The 15,780-nt window shown below is 42.5% G+C and overlaps 1 protein-coding gene across 4 annotated transcripts in view; it reads left to right on the top strand.

The window, feature by feature from the left end:
- The window catches only part of DPP6 (dipeptidyl peptidase like 6), a 908,079-nt gene that overhangs the window by 567,316 nt on the left and 324,983 nt on the right, over window positions 1-15,780 (top strand). For all 4 annotated transcript variants that reach the window (XM_072763227.1, XM_072763225.1, XM_072763226.1 and 1 more), the window contains exon 3: window positions 14,431-14,529. In XM_072763227.1, coding sequence (XP_072619328.1) covers window positions 14,431-14,529 — 99 coding nt within the window. The remainder of the gene's footprint in view (window positions 1-14,430; window positions 14,530-15,780) is intronic.

A 15,780-nucleotide genomic window follows, 5' to 3' on the forward strand; every position in this document is an offset into this window, starting at 1 on the left:
CCAGTTGTCAGGGGCAACAAGGTGGAGTGGGCAAGAGGCACCTGCAGGTGGTGGGGCCCTGGTGAATCCCTGAATTCCAGAAAAGGCTTTGAAGAGCAGGAGTTCTTTTATTCTCCTGTTAAAATACAAATGTGACCCAGCCTTGCCTAAGCCCTGAGCTCTGTTGGGCTTCTGTAGCCGGTATTTCTTTCTATGGGTTGTGCTGCTCAGGCCGTGTGTCCTGGGGTTGGGACAATCAGCCGTGCCCCTTCCCTCCCATTGCAGGCTATCTGCATCTGCTGTCCTGGGGTGCAGCGCTGGCTTTTGTTTGGCAATCGCAATTCTGTCTGGCGGAAGAGAACATCAAATCACTCTACCTGCCACTGGCTCCAGAGCTTTCTCAAATTCATGAACCTGCAGAGCATCCTCACGTCAACCAATAGTACGGACTATTGGTCCAACATCAACGCTCCCCTCTTGGGGGCTGAGAGCCTTGAGCTCAGTGCCCAGTGAAGTGTGAGCAAAGGAGACACAGATGCTCTTCCTGAGAGCTCAGCGTCGGTTGAGAAAAAGACCGCAGGAATGGGCACAAGGAGAATCTCCCTTGTGTCGTGTGATCAAGAAGCAAAAACAAAAGAGAAGTGTGAGGCAGGGCTTGGGTAAGGCCTATTGAGTGGGGTTCATCCCTGACAGCCTGTGGCCATGGTTCTGGGTAGCAGTGGCTTCCCCTGGGGGAGGGATGAAGTACAGTCTTGAGGAGATGAGAGTCCTCGTGATAATAACACCTTGAAAATTTTTGTGCCATCCTGGGTGTGTTGCCTTGCCTCCGTTTTGATAGATTTACTTAGAAATTATGGGGGCACCTGGGTGGCTCAATGGTTGAGCATCTGCCTTCAGCTCAGGTCATGATCCTAGGGTCCTGGGATTGAGTTGCACTGGGATTCCCACAGGTAGCCTGCTTCTCCCTCTGCCTGTGTCTCTGCATCTGTGTCTCTCATGAATAAATAAATTTTAAAAATCTTTTTTTTTAAAAAGAAAGAAATTGTAGTAGGGACTTTTAATAAGATAATCTTTCCCAAGGACTGCCTGCTTCTCATCTTATATTCTGGTTTGTTGAAACTCCGATCATGGCACCTGCTTTCTACTTGCCCAGAAAATCCATTCTGAACTCACTGGGGTCAGCCTTTTCATAGAAACGTCCCCAACGAATATAAATAATAGTGAAAGGGAATAGAAGGGAAGGAAGAAGAAATGGGTAGGAAATATCAGAAAGGGAGACAGAATATGAAGACTCCTAACTCTGGGAAATGAACTAGGGGTGGTGGAAGGGGAGGAGGGTGGGGGGTGGGGGTGAATGGGTGATGGGCACTGAGGGGGGCACTTGACGGGATGAGCACTGGGTGTTATTCTGTATGTTGGCAAATTGAACACCAATAAAAAATAAATTTATTATTAAAAAAAAAGAAACGTCCCCAACTCACGTGGGCCCCCTTTCCAGGAAAAATCACCATGGAGGCGGTGTCAGTGCCCAGGATCTTGAAGTGCTCGTGGTGATCATTCTGAACGACAAGTACCTTGTTCCATTGTGCAGTCTAATTACCCCCAGTTACGCACAATTTATGTTTTAAAAATCAAATTAAAAGTGTTGAAGGCAATCTTGCCTCCAAAGGGACTAGCCAAATGAGAATGTGTCCTTTTCAATTGTGTCATTCATTTCTCCCTTGCTAGTCTGTGCCCTTTCCTAAATTTCTCTTTGGCGTGATAGACTCCAAAGTTACCTTTTTTATTTTCAGCTATTAAATACGCGGCCTACGCTGGGTCACATGCGATGGCATATGCCTTTTTTTGGCAAATACAGTTATTGCATTCCAATGCAAAGGCCTCTGACATTCTCCACTGCCACAGCGAATGTCGAATGCTGTAGGAGCTGAAAAATCCAGCAGGATCACGTTTGCACTGAAATAGCCCTGACAGTTGACCTTATGGATTTTCACATTAGAGAAGATGGACACCAGTTTCAGGTGGTGTGGAATGGAAAAGCCTCGGACATTTGAAAGTCACAGTGACAGTAGACTGGGCAGCGGCCATGCAGAGGTTATCAGAGTATAAGACTCATTAGTCTTTTGGGTGGGAGCAGAGCATAGAGATAATTTTTATGGAGTTGAAATTCCATCACCAGTGTAGGTCCAGTTGTCTGTAACAGCTATGCTGACTCTCAGCTTATGTTTTTTTAATTTTCAATTGGACCCAGTAGACTTTACTGAGAGGGAGTGAAATCTAGCAAATAGGCCATCATGGCTCATAAATTGGATTCTCCTATAAGAAGGAATAGGTACGAGCAAGTCAGACACTTAATCAAGTGTTCTGAATGTACACCAGAGTCAAAATAAGATGAAATGGGTTTGTGTGGAAAAAAAGAGATGTATTAAAATTACATTTGAGAGAATCCTTCCACTTCAGAGGTGTGACTGCTAGTTAACAAAGGAAGCTCTGTAATAACATTTCTATAGATTTTGTTTTTTTAATAGGCTATTATTTTAGAGTAGTTTTGGATTCACAGCAAAACTGAGAAGCAGGCACAGAGTTTTCCCAGACACCCTCTGGCCCCAGGCACACAGAGCATCCCCCCTTACCGATCCCTCCCTCCCCAGAGTGGCACATTTTTACAATGGATGAACCTGCATTGACCCATCATCCTCACTCAATGTGCATAGTTTACATTAAGGTGCACTCTTGGGGAGGCTCCTGGGGGGACTCAGTCCATCAAGCATCCAACTCTTGATTTCAGCTCAGGTTGTGATCTCAGGGTTGTGGGATCGAGTCCCATGTCAGACTCCATGCTCAGAATGGAATTTGCTTAAGTTTCTCTCTCCCTCTCCCTCTGCCCCTCCGTCCCCACACTCTCATTCTCTTTCTCTCTCTCTCTGTCTGTCTCTCTCTCTCTCTCTCAAATAATCAAATAAATCTTTTTTAAAAAGGTGCACTCTCGGTGTTGTACATGCCATGGCCTTGGGAGAATGTGTAATGACACACATCCATCATTACAGTATCGCTGGCTTGAGAACCCTCTGTGGTCTCTTCATCCCTCCCTCCCCCGGAACGCTTCCAGCGATCTTTTTACTGTCTCTGCAATCGTGCCTTTTCCAGAATGTCATACAGTTGGACATACAATATGGGGCCTTCTTTCACTTAGCAGTAGGCTTTTAAGGTTCTTCCCTGACTTTTTCATGGCTTGACAGCTCATTTCTTTTTAGTGCTGAATAATATTCCATTGTCTGGATGGACCACAGTTTCGTTTTCTATCCACCCACTGAAGGACATTTTGGCTGCTTCCATGTCTTGGTGATTATGAACAAAGCTGCCTTGAACATTCACATGCAGGTTTTTATGTAGACATAATTTTCAACTTCTTTGGATAAATACCAAAGAGTGTCATTACTGAAGTATATGCTAGGAAGGTATTTGGTTTTGTGAGAAACTGCCAAACTGCCTTCCAGACTGGCTGCATTATTCTGCATCCTCATCAGTGATTCATCATTCATCATTCATCAGTGATGAATGACACACTTCCTGTGTCTCCACAGCCTTGCCAACACTTGGTGTTGGCAGCATTCTGGATTTTGGCCATTCTAATAGGTGTGTAGTGATATCTCATTGTTTGAAGCTTATCTTTTAAAAATTCTGGAATGATTGATTTTTAAACATTTATGTAAAACTCATATATAATATTATATCGATTGATGAATTTTCAAACTGAACAGGCTCTTATAGCCAGTACCCAGATCAAGACACAGAATACAACCACGATCCCAAGAGCCCGTAACCATGCTTTCTCATCACTCACTAATCCTCCCAAAGGTCCCCTAATTTCTAACATCATAGAATAGTTTTCATGCTTTTATACTTTTTGCATTTCCAGTATTAATATAATCATGTGGTATGCATTCTTTTACAATAGATTATTTTGTTCAATAGAATGTTTATGAGATTTATTATGGTATTTTAAGTTGTATTGATGCCCCATTTTTAGTCTACATATAATCTGTATATAGTCCCTATGATAATCGCAAAGTAGCTTAACAATAATTTAATAATTTGTTTGTGTATCGTGACAAGTACATACACCTTACTGTTTCTTACTGTTTCTTTTAGAAATAGGTAGTTTGGCCATGTTTTCCAGGTATTTTCTCTGTTCTCTTTCCTATATTAAACTCATCCCCCAAATCTGATCTCATCAGAGCTCATCTGTATATATGACTATGGCCAAGTGTCCTATCCGAGGACGCATAAGTTACTTGATAGGCTCTGGTATTGTTGCCTTGCACTTGGGGCTTCTGTAGTTGTGTTTCTAGATTCCTTTGTTCATACCCACCTGCCAGCTGCCGGATTGGGTGAATTGAGTCTACTCTGGTCATGAAATACATACTTGTTTTAGCTGCTCTTGCTACTGCCACCCTTGTCATCGCTATTTCTGGCTAAAGTTAATTAGTTAATGCTAAGTGAAATTAGGTGCCATAAAGGGATTGTGAAGATAGTATTTATGATGACAGTTTGGAATATGGGTGAGATTGGGGAGGACAGGAAGCATTGGTGGAAGGTTTTATGAAAGATGAGGAATCTGAAAGTCAGATGCAGGAGAGATGAAGGAAATCCAAGAGGGAAGGTCACCACAAGGCATAATAATCCTGGAGCACTAGCTGGGCAGAAGGGTCTGCCTGAAAGCCCTGGATGGACATAATGAACGTAAGGACTTAAGGCTGAAAGATGGCAGTGGTGACAGACTGGGGGAGTCTGGGATGCCAGGCACTGGATTTGAGATTGTCCTCTAAGGATTCCTGTTGTCTTAAACAATTTATAAGTTATAACTGTTTTTAGAATCTTTTTTAAATATTTATTTATTTATTTATTTATGATAGACATAGAGAGAGAGAGAGAGGCAGAGACACAGGAGGAGGGAGAAGCAGGATCCATGCCAGGAGCCCGACGTGGGACTTGATCCCGGGTCTCCAAGATCACGCCCTGGGCCAAAGGCAGGCGCCAAACAGCTGAGCCACCCAGGGATCCCTGTTTTTAGAATCTAATAAAACTATAAATCATCTCATCATTGGAAAAGGGCATATATGTCCTCATAAACATTTTTTAAACATTTTTAAAAGATTTCATTTGTTTATTTGAGATAGAGCACAAATGAGAGTTGGGGAACGCAGAGGGGGAGAGCGAAGCAGACTCCCTGTTGAGCAGGGAGCCCGATGCAGGACTCGATCCAGGAGCATGACCTGAGCCCAAGGCAGACGTTTCACTTACTGAGCCGCCCAGGCCCCCATCCGCATAAACATTTGAATGCACTTCAGGAATCTCATGTGCCTGGTCAGCCTGCCCAAAGGCCTGTTAGGAATCAGCTTGAGCATTTGTCCAAAGCCCAGATATTACAATATATCAGACTACCTTTGTCCCCCACAGAATGCCTCACTAAAATAACTCAAACCATAAGTGTTGCATTGTTTCATAAAAGAAGTCCAGGGGCACCTGGGTGGCTTAGTTCAAGCATCCATCCGACTCTTAACTTTGGCTTAGGTCATGATCTCAGGGTTGTGAGATCAAGCCCCGCATAGGGCTTCACACTTAGCACAGATTCTGCTCAAGATTTTCTCTCCATGTGCCCCTCCCTCCATTCACCTCTCTCTCTCTCTCTTTCTCTCTCTATCTCTCCAAGATAAATAAATTTTTTAAAAAAGAAGATGCTCTCTCTCTTCCCTCTGCTCTTCCCCTTCTTTAAACAAACAAACAAAACAAAACAAAAGGAGAAGTCTAGACACAGCCAGGATGGTTCAGTAGCTCAGGTATCTCTGCTGTTATCGTCAGCATGCTGGCAAAGTGGCTGCACTGGCTTCACACATCACATCTCCTATCCTCACTAGAAAGAAGGGAAAATCATAGGACTTGCCTCATGTAGTTCTGTCTTTGTCTGAAACCAGCTGGGAGACAGCTTACTTGCCACAACCATCTTGCATGGCCTCCCTTAGCTGGAAGAAGTTTCCAGAAAGTCAGTGTTTCTAAGGGTCAGCCTCTGCAGAGTTGAAGAGTACAGTGACTCAGAGAGGCAGCCTCCTGTCTGCCACAACAAGACCCCTTGATTTATGAAATACTTCATGAATGCAGTCTACATGCCTTGAACTCAGTGAATTTGCACCATTCCTTAAATTGAAACAAATCTGAGAAGAGGGAGTTCTGACAGGTTTCCATAAAAGAAAGAATTAATTTACATGGCTACTAACCTTATAGGTAGTTGCAAACTTCCAAAGTCTTGAGAAGTGAGTCCCTGGGAGGATCTTAACAGGCTCTACTTTGACTTTTCATCATTAGTTCTAGGATTGCGAGGTACATCTTGGTTATTTATTGAATCCTTACACTAAAGAGCCATTTATCTGAGGGATGGCAGTAGATTGTTATGTGCGCTTGCATTAAGAATCTAAGCTGAGGCAAATGTGCCTACGTATTTATCCATAAAGGGGCACTTTTCAAAGCATTGCTACATTTTGCATCCTGTGTTAAAGGCACAGTTGTATATAGACCATGAAAAAGATAAATCCCATCCTGGCACTCTGATTTTCTTTAGTCTGTTGCCTGGTTTGGATGAAAGCCCCTTGGGAAAGTTCAAGTGAATTTAGGGAGCCTTCAGGACCATCTGTTACAAGGAGCTGGCTAGTCTAATAGTTGCTATTTTAGGAAAGACTCTGGCCAGTCAGAAAACCAAAGACAGCAATTCAGGAGTCTCAGTCGAGTTACCAGGTCTGAGTCAAGAATACAGAAATAGATGATATAATAAAATCAGAGAAGGGGAGAGAAATTGCCCACAGTGAACTAGGCAGGTCATAGCACCAAGGAGGATTGATTTCCAGGCTGCAAAATGGTCCACCTTCTCTATGAGACAGAGCTCTTCTCTTACCTTAAACCCTGCTGGAGCAACCATTTATCACTTCAGCAAAAACAGCATATCCTCAAATGGCTATTTTCTATTCCTCAAATTCCAGATTATCTCTAAATTAACTCTGTGCTTTTTATGTGAGGTATTAAAATGAGCAGAAATTAGGTTAAGAGATAATTTACAGAACCTCAGATGTATTAGTCTTTTTCTCTCTTGCTTTATCCTTATCCAGATTTTTTTTATTTTTTTCTTAAAAATTTAGTGAATGTGTGATTATTGTGTTTTCAGAGGATGCCTTCTAAAGTTATGGGTTAGTTAGAAATGGAGAAAAGGTCTTAAGGGATCAGCTGGGTGAGAAGACCCCTCCTCCCAAAGGTTCCATGTCCTAATCCCTGGAATATCACCTATTTATATGGCAAAAAAGGGATTGTTGGAGGGTGCTGGGTGGGGGGAGGTTTCCTGCTTTATGCATGAATCCTAAATGCAGCCACACATATCTGTATGAGAAGGAGGCAGAGGGAGATCTGACACAGACAGGGGAAAAGGCAACGTGACCAGGGAGGCAGAGATCACAGTGATGCAGCCAGGAGCATCAGTGGGGACGAAGAAGGGAAGCTTCCCTAGAGCTCTGTAGGCTCAGAGTGCACCCTGCTGGCATCTTGCTCTTGGCCCAGGGAGTCTGACTTTGGACTTCTGGTCTCCACAACTGTGAGAGAGCAAACGTCAGCTGTTCTGAGCCACCCCATTTGTGGTGATGGCTCACAGGAAACTAAAACAAAGGGAAATAAATGCCTTTTCCAGTCTTGCAGTGGCCGTATCTTAAGGCGACAGAGCTAGAAAGAGGTGTGCTGGACATGCCGGGGTCCACCCGCTCACTGGAGAGTCCATGCCAGCCTCCACACCTCTCTGCAGGCCTCCTCTCAGCTTTAAAATTTGGTTCTTTTTCATCTCTGCCCACCAGGGAAGGATCTGAAATGTATTCGTATAAATGTATATATTGGTGTTCTTAAAATGTTGAGTGGAAAGGACAGTACCCACCCCCTGCCTTGACCTAATTTATTTTTATGATTTTATTTTACATCCACTTACAGTTCATATAATTCTTGAGTCTTTAAGCCCAAGATCAAATGCCAGCAGGGTTGTTTTCTGATGAGACCTCTCTTTCTAGCTTGCAGGTGGCCTCTTCTTGCTGTGTCTCATGTTGCTTTTTGTCTTCGTGCATGGAGAGAGAGAGAGAGAGAGAGAGAGTTCGACTCTTCTTCTTTCCTTATGAGGACACCATGTCTGTTGGAGTAGAGCTCCACCTTTATGATCTCATCTAACTTTAATTATCTCCTTTAGGGCTCTATCTCCAAATATCATCACATTGGGGGTTAAGGCTTCAGCATATGAATGGCAGGGGGTGCAATTCAGTGCATAGCACCCATACTCATGGACATCTTTGGGGGGCATTATTTTACCTACATAACCTGACCTCCAGCCCCTAAAGATTCACATCTATCCCACATACAAAGTACATTCTCTCCATCCTAAGGTCTCCAGAGGCCCTGAGCTATTACAGGATTAACTCAAGGTCCAAAATCTCATCAGCACAAAAGCCCCATATCTCATCATCTAAGTCACCTGAACGAGTTATGGTAAGACTCTGGGTGTGCTCCATTTTGTGACCTGTAGACCCAGTTTAAATTTCATTGTTCCTACTTTGTTGATAGCGAAGCATGACTAGATTTCTTCCTTCATCATGAGAAGAATCTACCAAGGAAATATGAGTATCATCTATAGTAGATAGCATTGATTGTACTTCTTAAAAAAAAAAAAAGCCTACCTGGAAGTATTGATTCCAGAATCTACCAGTACCTGACACAGAGCACTTACTCAGTTAATTTGCTGGCAGAGGACGGGAAATGCTTCCTGTGTTTTCATAGCTTTTTCCTTAGACTAAGCCGCTGTCCACGGTTTGTCAGTAATGGTACAAACTTAGCAGTGATTTGATGTTAAGCAAAAACTGTATCATTGGAACTCATGAATTAATGGTTCAGACTTTGAATATCAGAGTTTCCATGCACCTGGGTGGTACAGTCGGTTGAGCGTCCAACTCTTGATTTCAGCTCAGGTCATGATCTCAGCGTCGTGAGATTGAGCCCCGCATCAAGCTCCATGCTCAGTGTGGAATCTGCTTGGGATTCTCTCTCCCTCTCTCTGCCTCTCCTGATCGTGCTGTCTCCCTCTCGAATAAATAAATGAATCTTTTAACAAACCAGTTTCTTCGATTTCCATATGTTCCTCTGAGTGTTTGTATGAAAGCAAACAAAAATACCAGCTTCTACCCAAACAACATACAGATGTTCCCTGTGACTTATTCTAAATACCAAAGTACTTTTACTCTGAGCCCGGGCTTGGGATCTGCCTCCTCTGGGAGGCTGTATCTGCCCTGCCCACCACAGTCTTTGTCTCCTGGAGATTGAAAACCCTTGTACTTGACACCTGCCACAGCACACATCGCAGGGTGAACACTTGCTGTGTGCCACTGGTGTGCGTGTTCCTTGTTGATCTGTTTCAGAGGCTAAATTTTTCTCATTAAGGAAATGTGTCTGTAAAAAAATGGTTTTTAAACCGTTTTCTTTATTTACATAATTTTTTTAACCTGGAGAACATAGTGTTTTATCAGGATCCTCATTAGCATTAGCTGCTTGATATTTTCTGTATTCTGTGATTTAATTAGCATCCCACTTGTGGATGGAATAGGTTGCACACATCCAGCTTCTGTGAACAATGTCAACATTCAGATTTCCCTGAGAATGTGGGTAATGCTAGCTTGGCTAGCTTTCCACGCCTCTTTGGAGAAGCCTTATAACCTCTCAGTAGTTTAGGTTTGCCTTCCATAAAATGGCTTTCCTCTCTCCTCTTTCGTAGAGGATCAAGAGTTAAACCTGTCAGTGTCCTCTGAAGACTGCAGAGCATTTTTAGAGTTGTCAGTTATTCCAATTTCTAACACGAGCAGAACTAACAAGAGACTTCTCACTAATCTGGATAGATTTTCTTTATTACTAAATTGGGTTTGTCAGTAGCTAACCTCCACTTGCAGTGATTGAAAACCTCAAGAGGTTATGCTTCACATTAATCCATTTTAGGGTGGTGGAATTTATTTCTAATTTTAAAAATCTCTAGAGAACATTCCAAAATGTTCTCCAGTAATTGTGCTACTTAACAACATAACGGTTTAACAAGCATCCGGCAAGGAGCGTGAGCAATGCGCATTGTATTCTGACCTACATAGAGATAGCTGCCTCCCTGGGGATGAGGGCATGCCTTTGCCTGCCGGTGAGCTGACCAGGAGACCATGATAACTACAAGTGCTGTTTGGTTATCCAGCTTTCGGGCTGAAGGAAACTTTACTTTTCGGTCATCCCCAGATTACCTTCAGGGTGAAATCCAAATATAAAAGCCACTGGCCACTAATATCTCCACCTATACATTGACTTCTGGCTTAAGATGGCAGATTGAGCACAGAAATCTTTCCCTTCTGATTTCAAGCAGGTAGAAATGAGAAAAAAATAAAACATAGCACCTACGGCTTCTCCTTCATTTTATTCCTCGTTCCAGGGAGCCCCCTGCCTCAAAAGTGGGTTCATATTCAGAGGGTCACCTGTGTTGGGCAAAGGGCTCCAGCCCAAATGGCCACAGGAGACCCAGACAGAGCCTCCAAGTACCCAGGACGTTGCTCGCAACCACATCACCAGGAGTCTCTCATGAACCAGAACACTTTCAGGGAAGAGGCTGAGAGTCACAGGGACCTGCAGGAACTATCCTATCCCCTAGAAAGCAGAACACCAGCTTAAGACACGTGAGCACTTAATACACAGGAGCTCTTACAAGCACTTAAATATAAATTAATAGGGAAAGCAGAAAATGACATTTTGGGTTTTAAAAAAATTATCAATATGATAAAGGAGCCTACAACTATAAGAGGAGATTATCTTGAAAAAGAGCTAATTAGGGGTATTAGAAATTAAAATATAATTATTTGAAATTTTAAAATTTAGTAGTGAGATGAAAGAAACATCTAGATAATGCTAAAAAATTGATAAAGTGGAAAATCAAACTGAATAAATCACGCAGATGGCCCCAAAGACATAAAAAACATGGAAAACATGAGAGAAAAAGCCAGCAATGTGGAGATTGGATCCAGTGGGTCCGCTTGTACCCTGGAAGGAGGAACAGAATGAAGGACAAGCAGTGTCAATGACATCATTGCTGGCAATGTTCCTGATATGGGACTGATAATAGTACTGGCTGCAAAGCATGGTTTTTAAAGAAAATCTGCAAGTGGACATTTTGTTTTTCAAGTAGGCTCCATCCCAAGCATGGAGCCCAACTCAGAGCTTGAACTCACGACCCTGAGAGCAAGACCTGAGCTGAGAGCAAATGTCGAGTGCTTAACCGACTGAGCCAGCCAGGCACATCACGAGTGGATGTTTTCTAATGAAATTCCAGAATATCAAATGTAAGGAGAGGATCTGCCTTTACCTGCGGACGTTCTCCACTCATACTTGCTCTTGCATTCCTTCTAGCTTGGAGGTTCTTCTTATACCTCTTTTATCTTGGCTAGCAAGACCTTTCCCCAGGGAATTCTTTCCAGAATTCCCCCTACTTCTTTCTTCCTGGTCATGGCCCACCCTGCTGCTCCTGCACTGACACTGTTGCAATACAGTTATGCTTTCCATTTGGCTCCCCTCCTGCTCCCCGAGCTTCTTAGAGTCTTCAGCTGGGATTCTTCAGGTCCCAGCAAGGTTCCTGGAGCATGATGGTCACACATGCTTGTCACCACCTCAAAAGATTTTGGAAGTGCATCAAAACACAAATCAGTGATTTAGCCAGATAGCAGTTGAATATGTGAACAAGTCACCAAGGTCCAGGGAGGCCAGGGTGAGAATCTTGGGACCGAGCTGATTATTGACAGAGTCAAGTGTCCTGGCTTGAAGACAGCACTTTATAGCATCTATCACAATGCTTTCACCACAGACTGTCCCTATTTAAAAGTCACGTGTTTAAAATACCTTTTAAAAACAAAGTAATAGTTTAAAAAAAAAGACATTTTTACATTAAATGTCTTGCAAAAAGAGATTTTCAGAAAGTGAACAAATTACCCTTTTCATCTTTAACCCAAAGTTTGTTTAAATGGAAGCCATGCCTTCTTTTCTCATTACATGCATGGATACCTCAAGAAGTGAGCTAGAATCTTCCTTAAATAGTGAAGTTACTTAGATTAAATTCATGTTTTAATAGGACTATTTATTTTCTGACCATATGCTTAAGAGGGGCACCTGGGTGGCTCAGTCAGTGACATGTCTGCCTTCAGCTCAGGTCATGATCTCAGGGTCCTGGGATCGAGCCCCGAGTTGGGTTCCCTGCTCAGTGAAGAGCCTGCTTCTCCCTCTCCCTCTGCCTTGCCCTCTATTTATGCTCTCTCTCTCGCTCACTCTATCTCAAATAAATAAATAAAATCTTTTTAAGAAGAAGTGTCTCAGAAATTTTTATACTTAGTTTTTGTTTTACTTTTTTTTTTATTGAAATATATTTAACATACATCACTGTGTATGTTTAATGTATGCAACATGCTGATTTGATACATTTATATTTTGCAATATAATTGCCTTTGAGGAGTGAGCTAATACCTTTATCAGGTCACATAATTATCATTTCTGTTTTTTTTTTAGTGGGAATAATTAAGATCTAATCTCTTCATAATTTTGATATTTATAATACAGATTGTTGTCTGTAATCACTATATTGTGCATTAGATCTCCAGGACTTACTTTTCAATTAGTTGCAAATATATTTCTCAATTACTAGATCACAGTGTAAGTTCACTGAATTGACGTCTAGTCATCTTTAAAATGTTCACTTACTGTTTGTTTTCCAAATGGAAATGCATTGCATCTGAAGCTGTGTGTGCCTTTTCCTGGGGCTGCTTCAGTTGCAGGTGAAAAAGTCCTACAGGGAAGAATTAGGTTTGCTTTAACATGTTTTATTTAGCACCTGGGAGAGCTCCACATATAATCAGGCCTAATGAGAAGGTCACTTTGAAAGGTATCATTCTGTAATTTTCAAAAGACTTTTGCACACATTAATCCTTTTTGATATTCAAAAAATCAGTCAATACACAAAGTAACACGTGACTCTTCTGACAACTTCAGTAATCGATAACATCCGGAGAGGCCAAAAGAAAGATATAGGAGATGTAATAAAATCCATGCACTCGAATCCTACAAGAAGCTTTAGGGGATTTCATTCAGAGAGTACTTATTTATCATGCCATCAGGCAAACGTTCTTGTTTTTCCCACCTGCCACAGCTCATAAAACAGAAAATTAAAAGAGGTAAAGGGTACTGTTGAAGGCAAGCTCTATGACAGTCCAAGATGGGGAAACCATCTTGGTTTCTCCACAGGTAGAAACCAAAAAGAGAAACAAGCATAACAACCAAACATCAAAATGTAGAAGCAGCACAGATCTGAAACCCCTTCACCTGGGATGCACACAGACCTGCACACCTTGATTAGCACTGAGGAGAGCCCCACACAGCAGCACAGCACAGAGCTGATGAAATGAGGACCCCAAGTCTTCAAGAGAAGTGCCCTGACAGCTGGCATCTTCTGTTCAAGAAGACAGGAAGAGAAATAAATCTAGATGGACGACGTCCATCAGAAATGGTTAATAATGTGATTGGCGTAGCAGAAGTGAGAGTGGTGTCAGGTACTACCCTTGTGTGTTTACTCTGTTAGCTAAAACCCCAGATGCTTCTTCAACCTCAAGAAATAGGATAAACATTGCCAGGTTTCTAGTCTCACCCACGGTGCCATTAACTAAACACCTCCTCTTGGGGTGGATATTAGATTGGTACCTTCAAGGCTTACCCCAGGTGTTTCCTCCTGAGTGGAGTGATGGAGATGAAACAAGGTAGAATCTTGATTGTTTGCAGACAGACGTCTGAGGTGTGATTCTATCTGAACAAGAACTGACTCCCAACCCAGACACAGCCAGGGACAAGTGAAGCATATGGACCTACGGGATGTGTTTCTCACCTTTTCATTCCCAGCACCCAACATGCTGCCAATAGTTGGCACTTAATAAATGCATAATGAATGATTGGTTACATCACACAACTGAGATCCCTTCTGGACATTTGTTGCTTCCTCTCTTTACCCCTCTCACCTTATTGTTCATAAATCAGTCTTGAAACATTTACCTCTGTTCCTAAGAAATACAATGGTTTATGTGTTCAAGTGGAGGGGGAGAAATGATGCCATGCTACTGTACCATGATCCCCTTACTGTAGTTTTTGATATTTTAATTAAAAACAAAAAGCATGAATGGCTTTTATTCAGCCCTTATGTTATGTATAGAAAGTATATGTTTTACCATATGTACTATTTCTGAATGGCAACAACAATATGTTATGGTCCTCTCTGGATTTTTTTCTTAATCCAAAAATAAAAGATTTAACCATTTGCCATGTTCTTTCTAGCGGAAGATAATAGTCTGTCTCAAAAGAAGAAGGTCACAGTGGAAGATCTCTTCAGTGATGATTTCAAAATTCACGACCCTGAGGCTAAGTGGATAAGTGGTAAGTCCTGAGTCCTGCATGTGCATGGGAAGCCACTTTTCCACAGTTTGGGTTTGGTTGTTCTCATGTTCTCTCTTTGGCTGTGGAAGTGGATACATAAAGCCCGTGCTGTGATAATCATCTTATTATCATTCTAAGAAAATGTGGATCTGGTAAAATGGGGCTGTTCCTTCATGAGAAATGGGTCCTCTGTGTCACCTCCCCGAATCATTTTTTCTCAGACGGAGATGGGAGATGTTGCTAAGCAACAGGACCAGGCAGAGACACAGCCAAGCTTTCCTCCCTCACCCTCTTCTTTCTTCTCTTTTGTACAGCCCAGGCTTTCACTCCCCACTAGATAGAGAGGCAAAAAGAAATGTAAAGGCTTCTTGTCTGATGTCAGCAAATGAAGAAACTATGGAGCCTGGTCCACATTTGAGGATAAATTTATTTTCCTCCTGAACTTTAGTCTGGATGTAATCTACTTTTCTTTTTGGGGGGAGTTTTTAAAACAACAAAACAGAATTGGAGGCAAAAGGCAGTGTGTTCATTTTGTGGTCCAGGACATAATCCATTTCATCCAATTGTGGCTGAACTAATTTTCAAGTGTAGTCATGGGAGAAAAGGTGTGAATGACCATGCACCCTCCTCTGCAGGCTGTGGTTCCTCCCCTTTAAGTAGTCCAGCCAGCAATACCTCTCCTGTTATCTCTACAATGTGGATTTCATTGAGGGAGCTTCAGTGGGATGCGCTTGAAAATTAATCCTCAGGTCAAAGAATGTTTATAGTGGAATGCTGGAGGTCTAGTTCAAATCCTGGTTTTTGTAATAAATGAGGTCCAGAGAGGTTAAGTGATTTTTTTTTAGGTCACACTGCTTGCTAGTGGCACAGATGTAGTTGGAAGCCTGTCTCCTGACTTCCCATGTAGTGCTCTTCCCCCACGTCTTGTTGAGTGACACAGTGTTACTGTGTTTTCTTTCTGTCAGGCTGCTTCTGAAATGCTTCTCATGCTTCACAAACTCTCAAAAATCAACTAGCAATGACTCTTTGCCATTAGCCTCCTACTAAGGCAATAGCTTCTCTTTTGTCCTCAACCATGGCCTCAGTATTAGTTTCTGATCCTTAGATTAGTTTATTTAAAAATGAGAAGGACGCCTGGGTGGCTCAGCGGATTAGCGCCGCCTTCAGCCCAGGGTGTGATCCTGGAGACCCGGGATCAAGTCCCACATCAGGCTCCCTGCATGGAGCCTGCTTCTCCCTCTGCGTATGTCT

Source organism: Vulpes vulpes, chromosome 7 (assembly GCF_048418805.1).
Source record: "Vulpes vulpes isolate BD-2025 chromosome 7, VulVul3, whole genome shotgun sequence".
NCBI classification, from domain to species: domain Eukaryota; kingdom Metazoa; phylum Chordata; class Mammalia; order Carnivora; family Canidae; genus Vulpes; species Vulpes vulpes.